General features: G+C 41.1%; 1 protein-coding gene across 1 annotated transcript; it reads left to right on the top strand.

Annotated features, from left to right (window-relative positions):
• The first annotated feature begins 8337 nt into the window (after positions 1-8337).
• LOC125293612 (neurotensin receptor type 1-like) lies at positions 8338-18780 on the top strand. Its single transcript, XM_048241610.1, has 4 exons — positions 8338-8968; positions 16549-16735; positions 16852-16936; positions 17749-18780. The coding sequence occupies exons 1-4, from the start codon at positions 8390-8392 to the stop codon at positions 18035-18037; spliced, it is 1140 nt and encodes a 379-aa protein (XP_048097567.1). The 5' UTR covers positions 8338-8389; the 3' UTR covers positions 18038-18780.
• Positions 18781-26925: the final 8145 nt, after the last annotated feature.

The raw sequence follows: 26925 nt of genomic DNA, 5'->3' as shown, positions 1-26925 counted from the left end.
CACGTTCAAAAGTACATTGATTGCAGCCTATGTTAAAGACAGGGGTGACAAGGATTGAAAGACAAGGGGGGCTTAGCCTAACCTGACTTTCGCCAGATGAATTTCGTTCCGCCTAGCTCCGCCTAGTTAGGTAGGCTACTTAACTACTACTGTAGCTGCTCCGCCTACAAACTACTGTTTGAAGTCAGATATTAGTCCTTTGAGGCCTATCTATTTTCCGTGTAATTTTACTATTAAGCTATTTGGTCATTGTAAGGGCCATCTACCATCTATTATGCTAGGCTATCGTTTTCAAGACGGCAAGTAGGCTATGATGAATCTTAAGTCAGCCTTTATGTCAAAGAAAAATACTTTGTCTCATGATTGTTGCATTCATGTCACCTGAAGCATGATGGTAGAAATATCTATTCAATGGCCCCAGCAGTGGCGCGACTGGCTGGGGCATCTGCACCGTACGTCAGCGACCCGGGTTCAATTCCCACCCCGTGGTCCTTTCCAGATCCCACCCCAACTCTCTCCCACTCACTTCCTGTCAATCTCCACTATCCTATCTAATTAAAGGCATAAAAAAGCCCAAAAAATATATAAAAAGAAATATCTATTCAAAAGCACAGTTGATCTGTTCATGCCATGATCAACTTTTGATTCTTTGATATGGAAACCAAGTTCATTATTTTGGGCTGCTATTACAGTACATTAGAATTCCAGCCCAAAGCTGGATACCATATTAGCCTGTTGTAGCCATACTCAATTCTAGTCAGAATATGAGTCTGATACTGCTCCATTGGGACATAATTATCAGACATCCCAAGTCTCCCGGAAGTTCCTGTAGTCTACCGCATATTGATAGCGGCTCCCTGACACCCGCAAATTAGATCAAATCTCCCGGAATCTAGAGCGAGCGATCAACAGCGCGTACGCGAGAGGGAGACCTAAAATCGCGTGTGCAATCGCGTAGCACGCACACGACAGGGGGGAGAGAGAGGGGTGGTGCGTGTGTGTCTGAGCCAGGGGGTCAAGAGCGTGCAGATTAGCTTCGGCATGTTAGCATACGCCATTTTCAAATATGCCGCTGCATGGAGCATTTGGAACCAGCTCCATGCACGAAAATCCGTGTTGGGCACGAGCTCTCATGCGCGTACATGTTGGTGGGCGGGTACCTATCCGGCGGCTACAGCCAAACGTTATTCAGTGCGTATTTCTTGAGGATCCTATGAGAAGACGTGCATATTATGGTTGTTTATCCATCATATGACAAATAAAGAAAATTGTATTGATCTTGTTTCGTTGTTGTTTGTCCCGAACAAACATAGCCTAAACATGATTAAAAACAATAAATTACACAACAGCGGCATAAAGACCTTGTCTCGTTACACCATGGGTCTCCAACACGTTGCTCTCAACCTATAGCCGCCCCCTTTGGAGCTTGCCAGAGGCTGAAGCACTAGGCTACTACATTTAAACACAATTATTGCCGCGAGGCATTCCAGCCTACGAATTTAATAAAAAGTAAACCATGCATAATTTAAAAAAAAAAAACTCAATTTAGGCTACTTCGCTTTGCAATAAGGTTTCCATTAGAGCACAGCGCACGTTCAATGAATGAAGGAAAGACCTTGTCTCGTAATAAACAGCTGGAAATTCCAACACTTTTTCAACTACACGAAACTTTACAGTGATCATCAAATACCCTATAGATTTTAATGCCCATCAGTCTCAACATTTAACTATATAATAAAAGTCAAAAAGTAAATTAAATCCCATACCAAAACCGAAAATCGTCTGCGTTTGATGGCCTGGTATGCCGCTCCAAACAAAACGCATGTCTCACAATAACGTACAATGTAAGAAATAAAGGTCTGCCTCGAATAAGCCTACCTCAAATAAATACCTGTGCTTTGCAGCCTAGGTAAATAGCAGACCCTGGACATAATTTAGGATTTACGGAAAGTATGCAATCATACGATGTTGGACGCCTGGCGATGCTCTGGCCGTCTACTGTGCCGCTGACGCCGCTGCCTCATTTGGATGATAACTCCACAGGTGAGCGCGAAGATTGGATGTCGTGGATACGTAAGTAAACTGTTTTTTGCTGTTTTTGCAACATTCTCTTTAACCGTTACTTTACCATCTGCGGTGTACAACTCAAAGTAGACACCACATTTTAGACGAGTTGGGGACGTAATTGTCCGCTCAGGCTGACCGTTCTGTGCGTTATCTTCAATACTATCTTCAATAATATTGAATATCTTCAATATTATTTTCAAAACAGGGTGGCTATTGAGGGCTCTGGCTCCAGTCATTATTGTGGCTACTGGCTATTATTGGCTTGATTTGGTCATGGGCCAACGCTAGAATACGTTTAAAGCACCCGCTATGAGATGGCAAACAATAAAATAAAAAACAAACTAATCATAGACTGTAAAAATGCGCTACATTTGGCACTAAAAAACGAATAGTTTATTTATAGTTCGACTACGGATATTTCACATAATGTTCGAATGCATCTTCAGGGCGACTCCACTCGGACTCCATGCGCGTTCCCGAGCAACTTTTTCTTCTTCTTGTTATGAGGCAAGGATTTTTGTGCATTATCGCCACCCTCTCACTGGAGGACGACTCTCTTTTTACAGAATATCCAATAAAAATCGACGTTGGTCCATGCATCATTTCCAGCTTTGTAACTTGGCGCATGGTCAGAGCCGACTGGCGCTGGATCCGAACCCCAGTGTTCAAGATGGCGTTGACTATGAATTGGCCGGATTTACTAGCCTAGCCTCCACCATTCATTTGTATGGAGGGCGGGACTTAGTCACTCTCCAGTTATATATAATACCTCCATGGTCTGAGTGCATCCAAGACAGAGAGCATCCTGACTGGCCTGTTTCGCTAAATCAACCAATCAGTTTTCAGTGTAGGCGGGTAGGCTAAAGCAGTTCAGTCTATCTAGGAACAGGAGAGTCACGGCAGAGTCAGTGCCCCAAAAAAAGGGAAATGTAAGACCCATTACAAAGTGTACCCTTGTTCATTAGAGTAAAACATAATGATAGGCCTAGTCTTGCACGCTGCACTGTTTGTAACAGTATTAGCATTGCCCATAGTGGGTTAAATGATTGCTAAAAACATGTTGAGGTGAGTTTACTAGTGTCAATTCATGTGCATATTATTCAGACCTATAGATGGCTAGTTGCCAAGGCTACATGAAAAGACCAAACTGCAAGATCTACATATTTTATTTTCACAATTACTATCTATAGGCCTTTCAAACATATTAATCTGTATTTCAGTATCTAAGTAGGTTAAAGTTTTTTTTATTAATTTTGTGTGTGTGTGTGTGTGTGGGGACAGGTGGTCAATCAGAGATTTCAAACGAACGAGGGAACAACATGTCACAATGCAACACCCTGTTTTCCCTTGATGAAAATGAAACTATGAGTTTTCCCACATCTCAACATTGGCCAAAGTTTTCAGAAATAATCGTTTTCAGTGATAAAACCTCACTGAAATAATATGCATTTTCCATATGGGGTCTTAGAAGCCATCTGTCTCCTTCTAGCCACAGCGTTTTTGTTGCAAACATAATCAACCTAAGCATGCTCAGATGACGTGATAGATGAGATGCTGTTACACCGCTCACCTGTCCATCATCGTAAAGCCTGATTTGATTGGTCCGCCAGATTTTGGGCAAGCATAGTTGCTCCACAATGGAGCAATGCCAGACCGAACTTCCCGACCTCAAATGTTGTGGGCGGGACTAAGTTCGGCCAGGCTAATATAGAAATGTGATGCAATTTCAAAGCTCGGGAATTACTCGGGAACCGCTTACTGTACAGAAGAATGCGTCATATCTTTGTGTCTGGTAAGTTCTGCGGTTTATTCTGATATATGGTTTGCCACTCCGTGAGCAATTCAACAGAGAATATTGGATGTAAATTTCAGACCTCAAATAGGCCTAACGACGTCCCTAAAAATGGTCAGTGTGGGAACTGGATAACCGGATAATCACACCCTCTTGTAGCATCGTCTTTGTTGCCTTCATGATTTCCTTTTAAAAATGTATTATATTAAAAAGGAGATACACAATGACAAGCCAGCATGAATCTGCCACTCTCTTTGTCTCTCTCCTGCGCATGCAAGATGCGTTCCTAATTAAGTGGAGTAAGTACAGCTAGATCTGTTACCTGGTGGAGATTAATAGAGAACCCAAAAAGTATCAGCCTTGCATGTAACATGGTGTTGGTGCATTTTGACATTGTAAACGTTATTGAGAATGAGTGAAACGCAGTTTGCAGTAAAGCTACTATTTATTGGCTAAATTTGGGTGCCCCCTCTGTCCTTTGGTGCCCTACACACAGTGTGTGATGCATGTGGTGGGAGCTGTGCTGCGCTGATGGCATTGCTGTATGACCCCATGCCGGATAAGCGAAGCGATTGTGATTGGATCCTGGGCTTTTGGTGAATCAGAAATGGGTGTCAATGGGATCCTTTCCAGATGGACCTGCAGAGCAAATTCAAATTTGCTAACAGGTTCGTCTGGGTTTACCCAGTCTAAGTATTTCCAACTGATATTGATAAAGATGAAAGTCAGCTAAGAAGCCGTTTTGGCCCACTTGCTACTGTTTTAGCTAAATAAATGCTGACTGTATGATATTACAGCCTTCCTCACATGTATAAGAGAACAGTTCATGTCAGGTAATTCTGGCTAAAATGTCATATCTAAATTTAATTACAATTAGAAGGGTGTATGTGTCATGTCAATATGTATATGTTATGTATATAATCACACACTTTATGGCATACACTTTAGACAGAAATGAGTAGATAACCTGATAACATAGAGGGTCATGAGAATAATGCTCAAAACAGATATCATATGATTTTCATGAGGCATAGTTGCAGACACAAGACCACACAAGCCTTGAGGACAACTGTACATCATCTGACACAAAATATAGCCTACTGGGCTTTATAAGTGTGGCAGAGAATATGTAAAGCTGACCTTGATCATAAACAGATTTTGCTGTTGTTGGGGTTTTTTGGCCTTGTAAATCTTGAAATGACTTGTATTATACTCTATAAGGTCGTTACAATGTTAAAATAATGCAAGTGTTCATCTTATATTCCCTGAAATCAAACAATAACCCTCAATGTATGAGGAGCTTTTACTGTAATTTGTTAACAGTCTCACTTATTCTCCAACATCTTGTGGAAACTATTTCTTCACTATTCAATGAATCCATGTAGAAATCTATTAATTTCATTCAAATCGTGGCTAAATATACTGGCACTAACAATATTGACTGTCACATCAGTATCTGAAATTGACTTGATCCGATAAGATATCTATTTTTACCATGCTTGTGTGCATCTATTGTACTATGCAGCAGCCCTCAATTCTATGCCAAGGCTCCCAGGCAAGTGAAGACTTGATTGTTATCTGGGATGTCTTTAGCCTCTGGCAAATCATCGGAAATTCACCTGAGTAATTCACCTGAGGAAGGTGTATGACCGAAACGTTGTGAAAATTTCAGTTCCAGTGTGTGGGACTTCTTCAAGAAGTATCACTGGTAACCCTTGTCTGACGCACCTGTCTGTCCCAAAAAAGAGGTGTGCAAAAGTACAGTACTTTTGAACAATAAAGGCTGTAACAAAACTGATTTTCAATCTCCTCGTAAAGATGTCAGGGGCCATTTTGTACTGAAGGAGAGCAACAAGTGGGAGAAGAAACGTGGCACCTACCAAACCGTCTCAAGTCCAAGTGCCCACGGTAACCTGAGTTTTAATCATTTCCCAGCCCCATTCTCCATCTTTCTCTCACTCATGTCCTGTCTCTCTTCACTTCCTACATTATTGTTGGCAAAGTCCCCAAAACAAACAAAGACACAAAAAAAGCAAGACACTTTTTTTTTTACCTCATACACTATTCACAGTTACACAGTACAAAAAATGCACAAGGTTTGAAATACTGTATATGAGCCAATTAAACTTAGAATATACTCAAGGCGAAAGGCAGAGGGATCTCTCACAGATTTTTTCACAAATGGTTGAATAAACAAATGACAGTGCTGCCATATGAGAATATGAGTTTTCTTTGAAGACACATCTAAACCTTTTGGCACTAATCTCTTGACTGCTGGGTACTTGTTTGGTAAAGTCATTTTTACCCAGAATAGCAAAATCACATTTCTGCTATCACCGATATATGAAATGAGCACTCTACTCAACACAGTGGTCAATTAGAGCTATCACAAAAAGAGAGAGCTTTCCAATTCCATACAGCGCTAGTGGACAGCTGTGTACAGACACACACCGAGCCCTGGCATTGTTCAGAGCACCATGCTGTCGTTTTCAGTCCTTCTCCACAAAGCCCTGGGTCTCTGAATAAAAACAAATCTCCCTCAGGGAGTTCAAGAGCAACTCCCCGGAGATGCCAACATCTGAGGCATAAAAGATCTGCTATTTCTATAAAAAAAAATCCCCATAGGACAAGGAAATGAAACGCACTTGAGGGCATGCATTAAAAGGTGACTCAACAGGTGCCGGCATTGTCTGTGCGTGCGGCGGCACTCCGCTGACACTCGTCTTTGTCTCACTGATGCTTCGCTCTCTGCTTGCGTGGCAGATTTTACGGCTCCCACCTCTTTAAGAGCACAGCGTGAATGTGAAAGGAGTAAGAACACATGCATAAACTCTGTAAGTGAATTCATTTAAATCTCTATCAAATTCCGAAAGTAATTACATGGCAAGCCAAATAGCTGAACAGTTTTCGTAACTGTGCATAGCATCTAACAACCTACCACTGTTGTTCCATCTGGTTAATCTGGCACTGTACGATATGAAATAGGACAGGGTTCAAATAAATACTAACTGACCAATCTATCACATCAGTAAGGCTACATCAATGCCATTACCTTTGAGCGCAACACGATCACACACACACACAACACAGGGAAACACACATACACCACTGGAGTGCAACATGCTCTTGCAGCAATTCCGAAAGGTTCAGTCTGATAAAAAAAGACTCATTGTATTTACTTTCAAGCCATATGATGTGTAGAATTGCAGTATGCTGTGTCACTCTGCCATGGGCACTGTCATTGTTACTTCCAGCAATGTGCCTTGATAATATTAGGATGATGATGATGATGATACTGGATGATATATATAGCTAGTGTAATCAGGGTCATGGAATAAAAAGTGTACAACCCAACACCTTGATGGAGGCAACTGTGACAATATTGTACAACAGAACACCTAAACCTGTTGGTGTTCCGTAGTGTTCCATAATCTTTTGTTATGTCACCAGCATTTTTTTTCACAGGGTACAGATCAATCCATCTTGCTTCTAACAGTCAAGGTCAATGCCACTGTGACCAGTTAAATGGGAAAGTATTTTAATCCATTAACCCAGGACACTGCTTCAAGCCAACTGATTGGCTGAGCCTTGATAAATAACAGGGGAGTCAGTGATTGAGCTCTTCCCTTTATCTGATTAGGCTGAGTAGACTCTCCACACAAATAAATAAAATAAGTAAGCAAACAATCAAACAAATAAATAAATAAACAGCCCTCCAAGATGCCTGAATGATGGGTAAGTTACATTTATATTTAGTCTCCCCATATGTGTAAACATAATCAACCAACAACTGTAATTTGGAGAGGACTGTTCATAAAGGTATCTACGTCTTAGTGGAGTAGGGCATTGACACCACACCACAGCATGACAAAGAAAGTGATTTTCAGACTTGTAACTTGAGTTTTAAACCGTATTTGATTATAAAAGGTACATATTTTATTTGTAAGTTGATCTAATTGTCTATAAGCTGTCAAGAATCTGAATTCAAGAAATCTTGCATTACTTTTTTGGTTCTTACAGTACAGTACATCATTTGCTATTGAACAGACACATTTCTTTGATTGTCATGTCTAAACACGTTATACAAACCTCATATTTTCCACCATGCTAAAGGCCACAAAATGATGCACAAAATGTTATGCATTTACATTTCAGACAAGGCAAGAAAAGGGCCGGATCAGAGAAATGTAATGCATTTTTATACAGGCATACTGAAAAACAAGGACAACTTTGCTGAAGATACCAGTAAGGCCAAATGAATATCTCTGCTCTCGAAATATCACCACAAAACCAATCCAATCAAGGACAAGTGCAATCATTCGAAAGTCAAGTAGGACTACCTTGACTGGTTACGGGAGAGGGGGGGAGGGGTGTTCTTCCCCAACACACATATGTGTTGGCTTTCTGGTTACGCATGAATGTCAAAAGACGCTCACTTTTTGTCTGATGCAACTGTGTAATGCATCGCTGTTGAGGGGATATTTACGTTTCGCTATCCCTGTTTTTGAGCTACAAGAAAACTGGTTACAGATGCTCCTAACAAGTAACATTAGTTCTCCGACAGAAGCGGACTATTTGGATGTGAACACAGACATCTACTCAAAAGTCCTGGTAACTGTAATCTACGTGGTGCTTTTTACAGTCGGCTGTCTCGGAAACTCTGTTACACTCTACATCATGTGCAAGAGGGACTCCTTGCAGAATCTCCAGAGTACAGTCCACTACCATTTGGCTAGCCTGGCAGCATCCGATTTACTAATCCTTTTGTGCATGCCGGTCGAGCTGTACAACTTCATCTGGATCCATCACCCATGGGCATTCGGAGACGTTGTCTGCAGAGGCTATTACTTTCTCCGGGACGGATGCTCCTACGCCACCGCACTCAATATCAGCAGCCTCAGTATAGAGCGCTACATGGCACTGTGCCATCCGTTTAAGGCGAAGAGGGTCATGTCGCGGGGGCGCACCCGAAAGCTAATATGCGGACTATGGGCGATGTCGCTTCTTCTCGCTTCGTCAATGCTTTTCATTATGGGGCAACACAACATAGGGCATGAGAGGATCTGCACTCCCAATGTGTCCACTGCTACCGTCAAAACAGTGCTACAGGTGAGCTTTGTGTGATGCTGTCTTCTGCTGTGATATATCTAAGAATAGCTGGACAAAAACTTCCTGGAAAGGATGTCATTATTAAGATACAAAACACAAAGAGGCCTTTGCCCCTTAAATACTAGTTAATAAAAGATCATACTGAAGCTAAGGAGAGAGATTGTACCAAAATAGGAGTCTGATCAATGAAAGGCTGATTATGTGAATACTGCTTCAGTACTCTGAACAACCTCTGTTCATCCATTCATTTGGAATTTCACTTGGATGTACTACATTCCAACTGGTTTAGTAGGCTATTTTCTGCTCAAAAATTGGGCTGGCAGAAAACGTGAAAAACACTCTTTGGTAGCCTATGCAAACTGTGTTTTTCGCTTATTTCAAACGCTACATGAAAAAATAATAAATGCGGACGCTACAAATGTGAAGAAAAAAAAATCTTGATATTTACCCTTTGTATAGGCCTAATCAAAAACAAAACAAAAACATTAACATCAAATTTCAGGAGGAGTTTATTTTGAGACTCAGTGCACAGACTATACTGTAAGCCTATTGTATGTTATGGCATTACATAAATTAAATTGACTTGAATTGAATTGATTATTATTATAAGTTCAATGTTCAGAATGGTCAATGGTCAGAAATTGCAGTCCATTCTACTCAGACACAATGAGGCCTTGTTGATTAAATCATCAGATGAGTCATCTAATAAACTCTTGAGCTTTCATGTCAGCATCAAACATATTTTTGTTGCCATGGCAAGACTGTCAATGTGAGATATTTGTTCTGACTGTTGTATTGTTCTTTTGAAGGCTTATGTTTTCTCTACTGGCTCTTCAGCCTAGGCACAGCCCCAAACACTCACTACTAATAGCCTATAACTGTCCTGAAAAACCCATATAGTCAACAAGTGTGGGCATTGTAGAGGGAGTATGGTAACTTTTCAGATATATGCCGTCTAGGAACAATATACAGCACTTGGCATTGCAAGCCTAACTCCAGTCAGTCTCAATGGCAGTGGTGGGTAGTAACGCCTTACAAGTAGCAAATGAGTAAAAAAGTACTTTTTTCGGGTAACGAATACTTTCCACGTTCCTTTTTTAAGGCTGTAATTTTACTCTTACTCGAGTAAATATTTGAACTAGAATTGTACTCTTTACTCAATTACATTTCCCATTGGGCCTTCATTAAAATGAGTATTTCGATAGAAGTAGGCTACACATATCTTAGTTGACTGGAATACAAGCATACAGTTAGCGACCCTCCCTAGGAGTCCGCTGTTATGTTGGTACTGAGGACTAGAAACGCCATGGATGCAGAGATGAACGCTAGTAGCCTACTACCAAAAGCAGCCCCCACTCCCATGGTCAACGTCTGGCCACATCTGCAACACTGTTCCATCCCATGCGAAGGAAGGGAGACAACCGTATAATGAAAGGAATGTGTCAGCCTAAGCATAACAATATCAGCCTTCAAAATGTTGAGGTAAATCATCATTATTTTCTATCAGTGGTTCTCGTAGTGCTACTTAGCGAGCTAGTCCTAGCTGTAGCAGCTATTCGACTGAAACAAAGGCTATTTCTTGACATAACTCAGGGGTCTCCAAAAACGGTGCCCTTGAAAGCACCATGTAGCCTGCAGGATGCCTTTTACGGAGCCCACAGCCCACTTTCTAAAAAATAGCCAACAAATTAGCCTGCAGATCACGCTCTAAAACATCCTCCATTGTGGATTTTTAAATAGATATTTAATTGTAGACCATACATCTGTAATATTGGCTATATTAGCTTGCTCATCTGGTGTAGCCAATGCAAGCATATCTCTGCAAAAGTTCTGTTGCTATTCCGTGTCCATACGGTTCATGCATGATTGTTCAAGGACAGAAAAACAATTGCTTTAGGTCACGGGCCCTTTCTCCTCCGTAGCCTACTGGTGTAGCAATAGCGTTGAAAATCTTGTGGCATGCATACCAATAGGACTGTCAGATCATGGAGAGATTTCAGATGTGCAATAAAAGCCTTCATAAGTTAGTCTGGTGTTGGTGATTGCTATTGAATGTCACAACCGAATTGTTCAATGAAATCAGAACTTAAACACCCTCTGAATTATGAATGGTGGGCATGCTATTTGTAATCTACATTATTAATTGCATTAAAGATGGCTTTTTTCGTTTAAAAAATTAGATCAGATTCCTCATGGAAACTTTGAATTGAACTAACTGAACAAAAACGGTCAGTGTTGCATATTGATATTGATGTATTGAAGAATCAGATGAAAATTCAGTTGCTTAATATATAAAGGCTCATAGGCCTACATAATATTGATAACTTAAGTGTAAAAATCACATAGGTCTATTATTTAGGAGGATCACCCTCGCAAAAAAGGAGTGAGGGTCTGTTTGTTTCAAATGAGTAGCCCTATGATTTTGGATTCTTCAGGTAGCCCTCAATCCCAAAAAGGTTGGAGACCCTGGTATAACTAGTAGAATGTATGCTTCAGGAAGGGTTGACAACACAATGTAACTTGCTGATTATATGCAGCAATTATTGTATGGGATTTTGTAGATTGCTTAACCAAAATGTAATAGTTGGTAACTTGTTCCAGCTATCATCTCCCTCTACCATTCTCTCTCTCTCTCTCCCTCCTTTGGTAGTTGTGTTTCAGTTTGATTCCTTGAAATGCGCCACTGACTATCAAAATACAGATGCGCTGTTTGAAGTTGCAGTGCTTGCTTCTAAAGGGAATGACAGGTGTCATTCTGATTGGTTTAAGCACCAGGCGCCTGGTTTTTGCAGCAGGCGCCTGACGTTTGATAACAAAACAACCCCGAGTGTGGACTGGACAAACCCCTAAATGTATTTAAGCTATCCGCAAGTGACCATGTGTTTTAGATCACCAAAATAGGGCCTGTTATGTCTTTTTCACTGATCCAAGCACATCAATACAAAAATGAAAAGTAACTTGTAATTTGAGTAGTTTCATAACAAAGTACTTTTTTACTTTTACTCGAGTAGGTTTGTCCAATTGGAATATTTACTTTTACTCAAGTAGATTTTGAAGGAAGTAAATGTACTTGTACTTGAGTATAGATTTTCAGTACTCTACCCACCACTGATCAATGGGCATGTTAGCTAAGGTTGTGTTCTGATTACAAGGGTCCTTACGCTGAATTCCCTACTCCCTACCCATTGCACTGCAGGGTGTAAAATGCACAGGGAACTCGATTGCTATAACACGATTGCTATAACAGTTTTATTATGATATTTTTTTTTCCCTGATCAATGATCCGTTTTCGATATTTTAAAAGGGTTGTAGGCCAAAACATGATTCACGTCTCTTTGACAGAGTGGGCGAGTCCAAAAAGTCGCAACCCTACCTGAATCTCCCACAACCCAGGTCAAGGTCAAGGTAGCTCCGTGTTTTTTTCTTGGATTTCCCCTTAGCTAATAAAGCTAATAAAGCTAATAAAGTATCTATCTATCTATCTATTGTAAGGGTCCTATGGAGAGCGGTTCATATTGGGATAGGTAGAAGCACAATTTAATAACAATTAGTTAAATAATAATAAGTCATTAACTTTTCTATTAACATATAGTTTGCAAATAAACATTTAAATGATGCAAGCAATAACTGTTAATTAGTGCCAAAAAGACATTTAGATGTAAACTGATCCTGCTTCAGTCGGCGGGTACGATACACTGAACTTGCAAGCGGGATATTCTTCCTACAGGCAGTAGGGGCGGGCGACAGTCTTCATTCGCCCTGTAATGAGTCATTTAACCATATACCGACTTACGAAGATGAGTAATTAACACGAAAACGTTGCCTGGTGTCCCTTTAAGAATGTTTATTGACTTGAAAAATACGCTAATTTTTGCAAACTCCCTTCATTCAACCCTTGAAGACGTTGCGGTCTGGTGCGCTAAAATGTAGATCGTTTCTTCTGTCGTACCATTTCATTTCTAAGAATTTAGGTCTACTAGACCTACAATAACGTCATCACCAAATACATATTTTATTTGTATTTGATCAACCACAAAGAGGAGCATACTGTGCACAATGCACTGACGGCTGTAGAAGCCTAAGGTTTTTGTTTTAGATGAAGGGCAACCACTTGTTTCAGATAGCCTGGACAACATGTTACCTGGGTGTTGCCTACGTTATTAATGGATGGTAGCCTACAATAGTTAATTGTATCACATAACAGCGTATTGTATCTTGTAACAGGTATTAGTTGGCTCAAGGAGTAGGGAATCAGGCTGGAGAAAGTCATACATATGTTGCTTTTGCGGATCGAATCCAGTTTAATGCTAGTTTTCAAAACATATATTTTTTTACATGTCTTTTGTCCGAGTGGCTGTAATGTAGTCGAGCGCTCATGGCGCATATATTAAAAGCGACTTCAAACCGCCTAAAACAACTTGTTTGTGAATGTCTGACAACTGCTGCAGCGCATGCACGCACAAGGAAACCAGTAGGTGGAGAAACCAGAAGGCACACAACACCGGTATGTGAGTTCAAGCAATCTTTATTATTTTTATGTAGCAAAAACTGGTAGAAAAATTATGACATTTGCTGGACGTTTTAACCTTGTAAACATCATTTTCGACCAGTTTTATAGGGGGGAGGGCCTAGGAGAATTTTTTTGAGCCGGGGGGAGGCCCCTGGAAAAAAAAAAATTGACCAGGGGGGAGGGCCAGGCAGAACATTTTTAACCCGATCGTCTGGCGACCGGCCCTCCCCCCCCCGCTAAATATCGTACAGTCCCTTAGTTGGCTATACACAAACATCATTTCAAATGTGTTTTAAGATTACAATAAAGGCTTTTGGGTCATTCCATGTCAACCAGGGCCCACGCACTTAGGTCTCAAAAAATTCTGAAAAAATTACCAGGTGTACCTATGTTATCCAGGAGACACACTGTAAAATGACTTTTTTGTTCGGCCTCTTTTTTTTGTCAAAGTTCACAAGCCCATAGCACAAGAACTAAATGTAAGAGGCTCAAATTTTGCATGCTGGTACATAAATAGGAATAGTAGGTAGCAAAATCGTCACATTTGGTCTGGACGATCCTGCATGGTTATAGCTGTCCCTCAAAGTTGATCAAAATTGAGTTTTTGGCTGGGCTCTGTTTAGGCCTTCAGAGTTTAGGCCTTGTACTCAACATAGGCTCTTAATTTATTTCCCTTATTGAGATAAGTAGAAACACTCTCACAAAAAGCAATGAACAGAACATAAATTCCTTCAGGGTCTGAACAGCAGACCTCACAAGTCTGAAAAATAATTTTGGTTTTCATTTTCAGAGCACCCAAACACCTTGTGGGGAATATACAAAGATTTGTTTTATATTGTTTCCTTCACTCTCCATGATCCCTTCTTTTTAAAGACACCAAAATGCAAATCTTTCTTTTTTTATTTTCCACCCTGAACATGGGCAAAATGCACCATTGAGATCAATATGTTTTGTGTAGTTACCACAGTGCCACCTGTGGTTGTACAGAGTAACCTGTGTCGTCATCTATCAGTTTTGTTTTATTACACGGCTCTTCAGAGTGCTGCAGAAAGTTCCATTCACATGAATGGGCCTTCCCAACGTTCGGGCCTATGTTAAATCTATATAAATCACCGGCAAAGTATATAATCACCGCTGTCAATGGCAACGGGTTGATTAACGTCTTTCATATCCCTCCGCCAAAATTCCGTTAAACTTATTGCAATGGAATTTCATTGAAAGGGAAAGTAAGCTAGTAAGACATGCAACACCTGAAACTGTCAAGTTCTATCTGTGTGGCGAACTATTTATTTTGTCAGCGGAAGACACGAAACGGTAGAAAAATCATTTTTAAAGATTCATTGTTTCCTGTATGTTTATTTTACATAACTGCCGTTATTCCAATGTGCCAAGGTAAACTTGGTTTTGCATTCTATGACCCCTTTAATGTCCAGAGTTTTCAAACTCTTTGTCTGAAAAGCCTTTCTAGTACACTAATGCGAACAGTATTTCTTATTAATGCTTTCTTTGACCTTGACATGTCATCCCTAGGTTTAAGTTCAGTAGTCTTACTATTGATTGCATAAAACATATCAAGGAAAACATTTGAAAGTGATTGCCAAAATAATTTATTTTCATTAGGAGTAGAAGTTGTGCTGAGCACAAAACTTGACTGATTTCGTCAAATTTGAATATTATGTCCTCAAAACCAATAGTAGCCTAATTAGGATTCCTGTTCAATCAAGATATCCAGATCAATCATGTATGCCTATCTACTCTGTCATTTACCAAACACAACACAATCATTCAAATGTACTTTAATAAAAAGCTTGTCAATATTTCCCCCATATGCAGTGTATGCAGCTTGCAGTTTTGTTTTGGGAATTTCTTCTCATGCAACATGCATGCATACTGTACATACAGTGGTATGGCTGGTACAGGACCATACCTATGTGATCCTATGTTCCCAAGGTTCCTATATTCCCAAAGTCTTATATGTTCCTAGGGTCCTATACTGTATTCCCAAGGTCCTATGTTCCTAGGGTCCTATGTTCCCAAGGTCCTATGCTCCCAGGGTCCTATGTACCCCAGTTCAATTTTCTATCACACAGTGGCTGAATCTCAATGTCCCCCCTCACAGACTTTGATGCACATTTCTGCTAACTTCGTGAGGGCTTAGGTCTGTCCTACTTTGAAACTGTGAAGTGCAGGATGGCTCACTCACACGCTTCCCGTGCCCAAATCATGATGTTGTGCTGAGAAACACACGGTTATCCAAAGGGAGGGTACACATTTCTGGAGTTGTCAATTTAATATGGCAGGTGATGTCCCATTCCTGCTACTAGCATGTTGTACCCTTATAGTCAAACTTAAAGCAACACCAAAGATTCTTTTGTACCTTAACATAATGTTTCCAAAATTGTGTCAGTGGTTCATCAACGTGTAACAGGGTGAACGGCACTTCTGCATTTGCTTTGCGGCCCTATATCGGCTATAACCGCACTATGCACGTTTGCCAGATCGGGTAGCAGATCTGTATTTTTTTTTTTACTTACGACAACGGTAATGGACAATTCCGCTTCCGACCTGTAGGGGGGCCAAAGAAGAAAAGTGTTTTGGTGTTGCTTTAATCACTTATCAACAGATATCAGTTAAGTCTTTGTGGGTTCAGGGCTTTAGACTTGAGGGGGTACATAGAGATTCAGCCATACATTTTCTGTCTCGGTCCGCTGGATCAGATGTTATTTTAATTCATATGTTGGTCTATTTATGACTGTTATGTTTGTGTGAGGCTATTTTGTTTTGAATTGATGATCTATGAAAATAGAAAGGCATTATTAAAGAAAAGCACAAAAAAAAAACAATTTCCTCCTGTTCATTGTGCCGCACCTGTCATATCTCTATTCCCCATTAGTGGGGCCCACCCCACACTTAGAGAACTACTGGCTTAGAGGTTGTGGAGAGCATTAAAAGTCATTGATAAGATTTTAAAGCTCATCTGTTGGGACATTGGGAGCCAGCGCAGTTGGATCAGCAGTGGTCATAGCGACAAATTCTCTGTTGTCCACTGTTTTTCTCTGTTGTTGTGAAGGTCAACGTCTTGCTGTCATTTGTGGTGCCAATGGCTGTGGTGTCTATCCTCAACTGGCTCATTGGCAGACAGATGCAGCGACTTTCCCAGCAGGCATTGTTACATCACTCCGGCAGCCCGCCAGCATCCGGCTATGCCACTGAGCCAGCCCGTTCCCGATCGTTGCGTCACGGCGTAACTGTCCTGCGTGAGTGAGTTCATCTTCTCATGCTTGTACAATATATCTGAGGTAAGCCTGTAATGTGCATGCAAAGTTCGATCTGTGTTTAAGATGACTATGTATGATTATTTTTCTTTGGGCAGGTGTGGTGGTGGTTGCCTTCGTTGTGTGCTGGTTGCCGTATCACATGCGGCGTCTCATGTTTTGCTACATTATCGAATGGACAGAGTAAGTAAACTCATATCCATAGAAAATGAGGGTACGTGTGAGGCACAGTAAAGAAGCCCTTATTCGCATCACCTCAACTTACCTGTTTAAAGGCGTTGTAAGCGATTTTGGGTAACGTCACTTCACTTCTGTTGACGTTCAAACAAAACAGAGAGTTAGCTTGCTACTGCCTTCCGCTCCCACCCGTGCAATTGAAACTCTCCTAAATGTGCATATTGTTGGTGATTGGCCGGGACAGGTTGTTATTTTTTTATCGTCCAGGCTGGACCAAGTTGTTTTTGATGCCGTTTTTGGAGCCTGGGTTGTCCACAGAGGCTGAATTTTTTTACAGTGTATTCAGGGCACAGGGAGATAGCGGATGGTGAGGTGATGTTTGCTGTATGTGACAAAAAACCTGATTTTAGTTCAACAGAAGGGCTGAGAATAGACCATAAAAAGCAGACTGAAGATCTATAGAACTGGAGGAGGTTTCAGAAGCAGGAAGAAGTACTTAATCAAATTGATTATTGAAGCACTTATTATTAATTACTTACTACTGTTATATCCACACATTGACCAGAGCCCTTGGCCTTGAGCATCAATGTCTTGCTGTACACAACTATATGACTAAGACAGGAAGTTCGGTAGTGGAGATTGATGAGTTCTCTGGTCTTTTCCCCAGATTAGCTAGATGGTGTTGAGTTTGATTTTCAGTCTCTCCAGTCAATCCATGTCAAATTGAGAGACACCAGATTGTGCAGGTCAAAGCTTAAGCCTTTTCTTATAATAACAGTCTGGACTAGTTCTCCTGTCTCCTTTGCCTGTTTTCACAGACCCCTGTATGACTTCTACCACTACTTCTATATGATGACGAATGTCCTCTTCTATGTGAGCTCTGCCATCAATCCAGTGCTTTATAACCTGGTTTCGGCCAAGTACCGGGAGCTCTTCTTCGCCACGCTCAGCTCCTCCTGTCTCCACGGCTTTCACAAGAGGGAGTGTGACCGACGAGACAACGAACTCCATCACCGCCAGCAACTGGCCTCACCTGTGCAACATAACCCTCTCATAACACAACAAACATCTCTTTCATTTTCAGTTACCAATGAAACACTGACCTGACCACTCCATTACAGGTCAGAGCACTCTCCATTTACAGATGTTGTACAAAGGTGTGTGTAGGTGTGTGACCTGTGTGAAGTTGGCACCTCATATGATAAGATAAGACTTTATTGATCCCACAGCTGGGAAATTTACTTGTCACAACAGCCCAGTAGTATTTAAATAAGAGAGTAAGAAAGTTGGATACAGTATGCCCAGCATACAAGCACACCTAAAAAACAAAAATCACACAGTGATTGCAACACACCTCAGGGTTTCACCAATACTTTGAGGCAGAGTGAACCAATATATATGGTGAATAAAAAACCTTCACATCACATGTACAGTGGAAAATGCACATATTAATAATGAAGTTCATACACTACATTAACATTACAGATTTTCATGACAGTGGTGTTATACATTTTAATGGCAGATGGAATAAAAGACCTGCGAAAGCGTTCCTTCTTACATGATGGGTGTAGTAGTCTGTTACTAAAAGAACTGCTTTGCGCAGCCACTGTCCCATGGAGGGGATGAGAGGAATTGGCCATGATGGATGCCAATTTGTCCAACATCCTCCTCTCCCCAACCACCTCAACAGGCTGTAGTTGGCAGCCCAGGACAGAGCCGGCCCTTTTTACCAGCTTATTTATTCTCTTCCTGTCCCTCTCAGAAAATATGAAAATATGAATAAAAGTATTTGTTTGTGCATTGTTTGTGCACGATTGTGCATGCAAAATAAACATTTGTGCATCATTGTTTTTTGCGTTATTAAGTGTTATCTGCGGGCGAGTGACAACTCAGCACCCCATTAACACCCAAATGACTCAAAAATGGTTGGAATTGTTTGTGCTTCGTTTGTGCACAATTGTGCAGGTAAAATAAACATTTGTGCACAAACCGTCTTAACAATATTTAACATTAAATTGTTTAGTGAGTGATCTGGGGTCACCCAGCACCCCATCAACATCCAAATGACTCCACAACAGTTGGAAACAGTCCCTTTCAGCCCAACTTTAAAATCACCAAAGAACCATAGAAGTAAACGTGCTCTTACCAAAAGTGTAAATAAATGCATTGTATTCTCCTTTTGGTTCTTCTGTTAAGGTAGTAATGGATCAGAACTCGTGTGATCTGGTTATTCTCTTCCAGGACTCATTTTATATGCTTTCTAGTGCAGGATATGAAGCAGAATTCCCTGTGACGTAGGTATTCTCCTCTCCACAAATTAGCATGGAGTGGGAGAGAGGCACAATGACAAGCTGCTGCAGTGGTATCTCCACAATCAACCTGTTGAGGAATTTTACTGTGATACATTTTATTTTAATCCATGACAAAAATCTATTTAACCTCATATTGTATTAAATGCTCCAAATGTAAAGCACCTTGAGCTTGAGTATTATTATTATGGTTATATAAAACAAGAATGTGTTCTACACCTCCAAACCCACCCTTAGTCATGAATTGTTGTTAAAAGAGTGTGACAGTGTCCAGGTGTACAGCCTAGTTGAGGTTAACGATACTTTAATTGGCAGCGTAAAACATATTCTTGTTCCTGTCTTGACCTGTCCCTGTACTATCCACCCACTTAATGGAAAGCACTCCAGTTTGTTTTGCCTTTGCCTCACCATATGTTTTCAATTACCAAGACACTTCATTAATCAGTAGGAGTTTAATAGAGGAGTTGGAAGGAGGAGTTTAATAGCGATTTTTTCTGACGTGGCTCCATGCTCAAGGCTATAAGCTATTTAAGTTGCTAATGTAAAAGACAGACCAGCTCAAAACTACTCCAATTAACATAATACATGTAGATACTCTCCTCTCACTGTAGTATTATGAAATGAAGCCCAACCATTATTTTGTGTATATTTGTATATGTAAATCACAGACAACCACCAACTCAGAAACACAACATAAGCATGCAAATACATACACACACACACAAAATAAAAAAATAACAGAGGTTTCATGTGCAACGTCAAGTCTTGAAATCAAAATAACCAGTCCAATCACTGATTTTCCGTATCTTGTAGAGTGCGAAACGGCATGACCGGGCGACTGAGGCAACATGATCTGAGAAGTTTAGTTGGTTGTCGAGAACAACTCCTAGATTTCTTGCAGTCCTGGTAGGTGAAACAGACAGGGAGTCAAATTTGATGTTGATGTCGTGGTGTATGGTAGGTTTAGCTGGGAGGACCAGCAGTTCAGTCTTTGAGAGGTTCAGCTGGAGGCGGTGTGCCTTCATCCATGTAGCTATGTCTGAGAGGCAATCCGAGATCCGTGCTGAAACCATGGGGTCATCAGGTGGAAAGGACAGATAGAGCTGTGTGTCGTCTGCATAGCAGTGGTATGAGAAGCCATGCGAACGGATAATCTGCCCCAAGGAGGTGGTAGATAGCAAAGAGAAGGGGGCCCAGCACTGAGCCCTGGGGGACCCCTGTGGTGAGATGGTGAGGTGCAGATAGCTGACCAAGCCATTAAACGTTAAACGAGCGTCCTGTGAGGTAGGATTCAAACCAGGAGAGAGCAGAACCGGAGATTCCCATGTTAGCAAGTATAGCGAGAAGGATGCGGTGGATTAACCGTGTCAATCAGGCAATGTTTCTCTTTCCAGTACATTGAACACATTGAATAGACAACAATGTAGTGTGTGTGTGTCTGTGTGTGTTTGTGCTTGTGTTCGGTTTGTGTTTGTGTGTGTGTGTGACAGTGCTCATGTATTATTAAACTGATGCGTTCTGGGCTCTTGCATTGGTGTGTTTATGTTTATGTATCTTTACAAAGGCTGCTGAAAAGGTAAGCTAATGGCTAATGGCTGAGGTGCTCGTTACTGTAACGTCACTGAGGAGGATTCCTTTCTTTCAAAATTATTTTTATTGGTTTTCACTTAACACAGAGTACAACCTGATTATTTAAGAATTAACCCGCCCCTCCCACCACCACCTATCCCTACACCAGGGGCGATTCTAGACCTAGAGCTTTGCTGGGGCACTCTCCTCCTCTTCCTCCCCCTGCCTGGTACTGGACTGCCCAGTCTGTGCTCTTTCTACCCTCTCTTCGACCTTCTTCTCCTTCTCCTCAAGCACTCTCTCCCTCAATTGTTGTAGCCAGTGGCGCCGGCAGGCGTAATCCTGTACGCACTGTGCGTACAATTTTTTCACAGCTTTATTTATGAAATCATTCAATATGAGCCTACAACAATAAAAAAAAACTTGTGTGACAACTAGCCTATATTTATTGACTCATGTGCAATCTGAATATTGGCATTATTCCAAATAAAACCGGAATATGGTGTGCATGGAAACCATAGACTATAAAATATGAAAACGTAGCATTGTCATGCCTTGGCCTATGTGGCGTGGCTTTGCATGGGTCAATTCTGACGCTTAAAAACACAACGTTTCATTCAATTATTGGATAATAGCCTAAATCATTCAGTCATGAAAAGAAAACAACAGCAGCAGCTTAATATTTTTCAGGCTTTTAATAACCGTAACGTTAAAAGACGCACTGTTCTTAGCAGTGATACTGACACTGACAGCAGTGAGAGATTGTCCTCTACGGTCACGGTCTACACATGTTTAAAATGTTGAATTGTTTGCTTTCCTCTGTAGGCTTGTTTAAAAAAAAAAATAAAGCACTGTTTGGAACAAGGATTCAGTTAATGCGTAGAGCAGAGGTTCTCAACCTTTTTGGGGCTAATGGCGCGTCATGACGAGTCGGGTTGGTGCGGGTGTTAAAAATCCTTGCCGGCGTAGGTTTATCATCTAAAAGTTTGGGACAACCAAAACAGCAGCGCAATGTATTTAGGCTAGATTGTTGTGAGCAAATCGTTATTGTTAGTAGTTTACCATAACTGTGTTTTTCTCTATCGCAAATCGCGATATAAACTTGGTTTATTTTATTTTTTTCCCTTTTTCGTGGGTTGGGCAGTGAAGTTAATGCACATAAGGTATGTTCACCTAATTTGAGCCAGAGCCCCTGCTCTGTAAAGGTATTCCTGTCCTTCCCAAACTGCGTTTTAATAGTGCAACCAGAATTTTAAAAAATTCTCGGGGGAGAAATCTCCCTCATCCCAGAACTTTTAAAAAGCTTGAAACACCTAGCCCATGTAGCCTGCAGCCAGTGTTGTAAAAGTTAGACGCTTCATGCGGTAGGCTATTTGATAAGGGATGACATGGGGAGGTTGACGTGACTAATTCTGTTCCAATTTATGTAAAGGTTTTTCTTAGACTCAATAAGGAGAGGCCTACATGTTAGACTAGCCTACATTTACCAAAAGCGCAAATTTTGTAAATAAGGTCGGGTTTTTTTTTTTTTGGGGGCTGGGCCACGTTTGGTGCGTACTATGGAATACAACCCTAGCGGCGCCCCTGGTTGTAGCAGCCACTATCCAGCAACATCCAAACACATAGGCATAAGTAGGCCTATACTCACTGCATGAATGTAATAGGCTTTCCTACTAACACAAGGGAAGCTTATTTTTAGTGAAAATTGAGATATACTTCCCTCCCAGGCAAGGGTCCTAGTCATTCTTGCAATACTGCAGTTCTTTGTTGTAGCTTAAATAGCCTAAAGCCTTCATACTGACTTTTGGTGATGATTTGCAAATGTAGCCTAATAATCTACACAGAATCTGATTCTGTGTAGATTACTGTAGGCTTACAGTAGGCTACATTTGCAATTCATCACCAAAAGTCAGTATGAATTAAGCAAACTTATTTTTTAGAAGGCTATGCTTAGTTTTACAGTAGGACAGCTTCACAAACAGTATAGGCTACTTTACAGGACTCTCTCTACAGTAGGCTATATGTATAAATCATTATTAATTGTCCGCATGTGTGCATGCAGCCTACGCATGGTGTGAGTGTGAGGGAGAGGGCACAAACTGGTAAACTGTTGCTAAATTTAGGCTACATGACGCTAAGCATTGAAAAACAGATGCTAATTATGTGGGCAACATTCTCTAACAGCGTGTCATTTTCTCTGTCAAACAAGTTGTGAATTTGTTGTAACATCAAAACAGGGGACGACTTACTCTGTGCTCAAAGTGATGTGATGAGCTCCAAGCGGTTTCCACTTATTTGTGTGTGTACAACGAAACACTCGGAAGAAGAATCATGTGAACAATTTCCATTGGTTGCTGCTCAATCTTACCCAGCTACAGAGGTTCCATTTTCCTGATTGGCTATTATGGCCCCTTTCTTTTTTTCCTTGTTTTTTGGTAAGTGACGGACTCGAGTAATGACTAAAGCAGGCACGGAGATGTGCTCATGAATGCAGTTTCCAGCGAGAGCAGCGCTAGAATTTTACTGGGGCACTGGAGACTTTTACTAAGGCACGTGCCCCAGTGAATAAGGTCTAGTGACGCCCCTGCTCATTACACACATTAATATTTCTTATGCTCAGGGAATGTTTGGTTTCCTGGCCCTAGCAAGGGCAAATAATTCCTCTGAACCGGCTGGATTTGCATATGTTTTGTCTCTGTGATGAAAAACGAAGATTCACTTTTCAGTTTCAGTAACCTCACAATCTTACGCATGTTCACGATTCAACTATAACACAGACATGAGCATAATCATCCACCATCACCTTAACCAGAGCTGCCACTGACCTAGTAATGATACTTTTGATCATGAACAATAGGCAATTGTAGGCCTACTGGTGGCCCAGCTTTGTAGAAACATTTGCCTCTACCCCAGAAATATACATCCCCTCCAAGCCCTTACCCCTCTTATGCCACTCGTGTAGTTTACTAATGAGACAATTAGAAGCAAAAGTGTGCATGCTTTTTCACAGTAAGTAAAAGTAGTAAGTAAAAACATGCCTGTACACACGACACACAAACACATGCATGCACGCACACACACGTTCCATGCTTTGTATTCCACTACACATTCACATCAAATCTTCACACACAGTTTGCTCTCAACACCTTCATAGAAAGACAGCAATGCAGGCAGTGCAGCATACTGCGTTTCAGAAACAATCCATGTCTGATTCTGCAGAGGTGGGTTAGAAAACAACATCCCACTGATTCTGCATGGCACTAGCAAGCCAGTGACGTTCAGCCAAATCTGACTCACAGATGGGATACTACCTAGAGGTGGCAACTTGCAGCTTACAAAGATTCTGCAGCAAAAATCATATAATAATTTGTCAGCTAAATGTGCTGTGTCTTGTCACGCTATATCATTTCAATTTTTTTGTGGAATGTGAAACTTGCTGACAATCCTGCATGACTAAGAGTACTAAACTCATGTAGAGAAACAGAAGTCAGAGCATGTTGATTAATCATAGCTTCCTGTGGTTCCAAACATGTAAAACCCAGTGGGAAAAAGTGGGAGAGAAGATGCTGAGCAGGTACTCAAAAGAGACCGCAAAGGAAACAAAGCGAGAGTGTTTCTCCTGAGCTGTCAGAAGCTGAGAAGAGAAATTAAATACTGTAACATTCTCACACGGGAACCATACCTCTGTGTGGTGTTTTACCGAGAGATGCAGCATCAGATTTTCAGGCAAGGCATATGCGGTATGTGTTTCGAAGGATAGTGGTTTCCAGGAAGCAGGCCACAATAAGACAGACTCTGCAGTTTATCTCCTGAACAACTCTGATGGGAGAGGAGGGATTGTGGAGGAACCCTCTATTGTCTTAATTTAATATGGAGTAAGATTACACAGAGGTATAACCCTGGCAGCATCCAAATAGACCAGACGTTCAACTGTTCAACAGAGCTTAGGCTTGGAGACAGTTTTTGATAATGGTGGAGGACCTTGTGATGCTTTTTGTCATTAGCAAACTTGGTATGTCTCTCTGTTGTCCCTGGATCCCTACATACATTTACTTCATATTACTTCATGAATTGAAGCTATCTTTTTAATAGTGAATTTTGCAGTGTATTGTGATGATGAAAGTGATAAAAGCGAACACACTACCAACAACCATAATACTGAAAATACATTAGTAAGCATTACAACAGCAACGATTGGGTCAAAAATCCTGATAATGTTTATTTTTCTTTCATATATAACTTTGGACATATGGATATCCCCTGATAATCCGTGGAAAGAAATTCTGGAGAAAAGCTTGATATGCTTAGAGGAAAACCCTGTTACGTCTTTGGAAAGTCCGTTGCGGGGGGTATGTGACGCGGGGCCCTGACCTCACACAAAAACACAGCGTCTTACGGCATCTCAGAGACCTGCCATGTTTCTCAAGATCTCTCCTCTCTACTCTTTAAGAAGAAAATTTTATTTGGTACAAACTGTACAGTGCTTGTTTAAAACCATGAGACACACAGGGCCTTGTTTCCTCTTTGAGTTTCACCTCAATAATAGTTTTGTGGCTTTTGGCTTCCGTGATAAGGATACATGTTAAACGTGATATTGGTCGGTTTTTGGGCTTTTTTTTGCTGTGCACGTTTCTGTGCATGCGAATGTGTGTGTATGTATGTGTGTGTGTGTGTGTGTGTGTGAGAGAGAGAGAGATAGAGAGAGAGAGTGCATGCAAGAAATGCAGGTGTATGTGTGTGGGAGGGAGTGCAGGTGTGTACGTGTGGTTGTGTGTGTGTGTGTGTGTGTGTTCTGTGTGTTTCAGATGATTATCAGTACATCAGTGTGAAAGGATTCTGTGGGTTTTCAGATGATTTCTGCACAGTTCTGCTTCTAAACAATAACAAAAAAATACACATTTCATATAAATTATATTGACAAAAAGGTCAATAAAATGCTTTGATTATGCATTTTAAATAATAAAGAATTGACAAAACAAAAAGTACAACCAAATATCCTCTCCGGTAGGGCCTAAATAAAAACATGAACAGAAGATGCGTGGGTAGGAACATGGACATACCTATAAAGAATTCAAGGTAAATAACATTTAAAAGAGTATAGTGCACTCAAAGCTCTTAGTCATCTAGAACTGAAAAAAAAAATGATATAACTAAACTAACTATCGTAAATAACTGTCTTACAACATCTAGTTGGAGCCATTGTTTTGTTTCCACATGCTAACGGAAATACTTTTGATAAAGTTCAAAATGCAAAGTGTGTGTTAATCAGCAGGTTTATCAAATGTCTGAGGTGCTCGTTTTCCATTCCTTATCCTTTTCCTCCTTTTGTATTTTTCCACGAGGCCAAAGCCTATACAAAGGGCCCGCTTTCTAGGATATCTCAGTAATTTGGAAAGAACCTCAGCCCAGCAGATGTCAATCGCACAGACAAGCAGCTGCTGCGTGTAGGCTATGCCTTCTAGTTACACCACTGTCTATGAGTTACACACTGATACTACCACCTAGTGGTTTAAAGCCGTGCGTGGCGCAGCAGGCTATCTATCACCAGGAGAGTTAACTGCACCATGAAAGTGACCAAGACGACTGTAACACGAACATCCTAAGCAACGGAGCTAAAAGGCTATTTTAGTGCCATTTCATAATGATCGTGATGGCAGTCAACCGATAGCCTAGGCTAGCCTACTGCTTTCACATTATGTTCACACAGATGTAATTTTGTGACTCAACAAATTAACCATGCTGTGCCGTCAATTTAATGACAAACAAATGTCAGTCAGTCTCCAAGTCCGGGGCGAGTCTGAAGTATCGAAGACCCGGTAGGCTACAGGGCCTACCTACCACCCACATCGGTGACAGGTAGGGTGAGATTTTCTACTCGGACTGGTGCTACTGTCACGTTGCCATCTTTTTTGTCGGGGGAACTAAAATCACTTCTGGCTTTTAAAAGGGGGCGTGTGCTGTTTAGAGACAGAAAGGGGGGGTGTACCAACACCAACACAGCGAAAAATAGGAAGGTTCCTCAAGTTTCTGATTGCAACCTGGCCATCTACAGGTACCCTTAACAAACAGAGAGTTCTCAGAGGCTGCCTCAGAACCACTGCTGAGGGGAGAGGGAGA

The sequence above is a fragment of the Alosa alosa genome, chromosome 4 (genome assembly GCF_017589495.1).
Source record: "Alosa alosa isolate M-15738 ecotype Scorff River chromosome 4, AALO_Geno_1.1, whole genome shotgun sequence".
Taxonomy (NCBI): Eukaryota; Metazoa; Chordata; class Actinopteri; order Clupeiformes; family Clupeidae; genus Alosa; species Alosa alosa.
Note: the sequence above shows the minus strand (reverse complement) of the source record. Positions and strands in the feature narration are given on the sequence as shown.

Bases quoted from the DNA above. Each gene is read 5' to 3' on its own strand.
- LOC125293612 (XM_048241610.1), top strand. From the start codon at position 8,390: ATGCTCCTAACAAGTAACATTAGTTCTCCGACAGAAGCGGACTATTTG. The intron at 8,969-16,548 runs GTGAGCTTTGTG...GTTGTTGTGAAG, and splicing joins CCGTCAAAACAGTGCTACAG to GTCAACGTCTTGCTGTCATT. The intron at 16,937-17,748 runs GTAAGTAAACTC...CTGTTTTCACAG, and splicing joins TACATTATCGAATGGACAGA to ACCCCTGTATGACTTCTACC.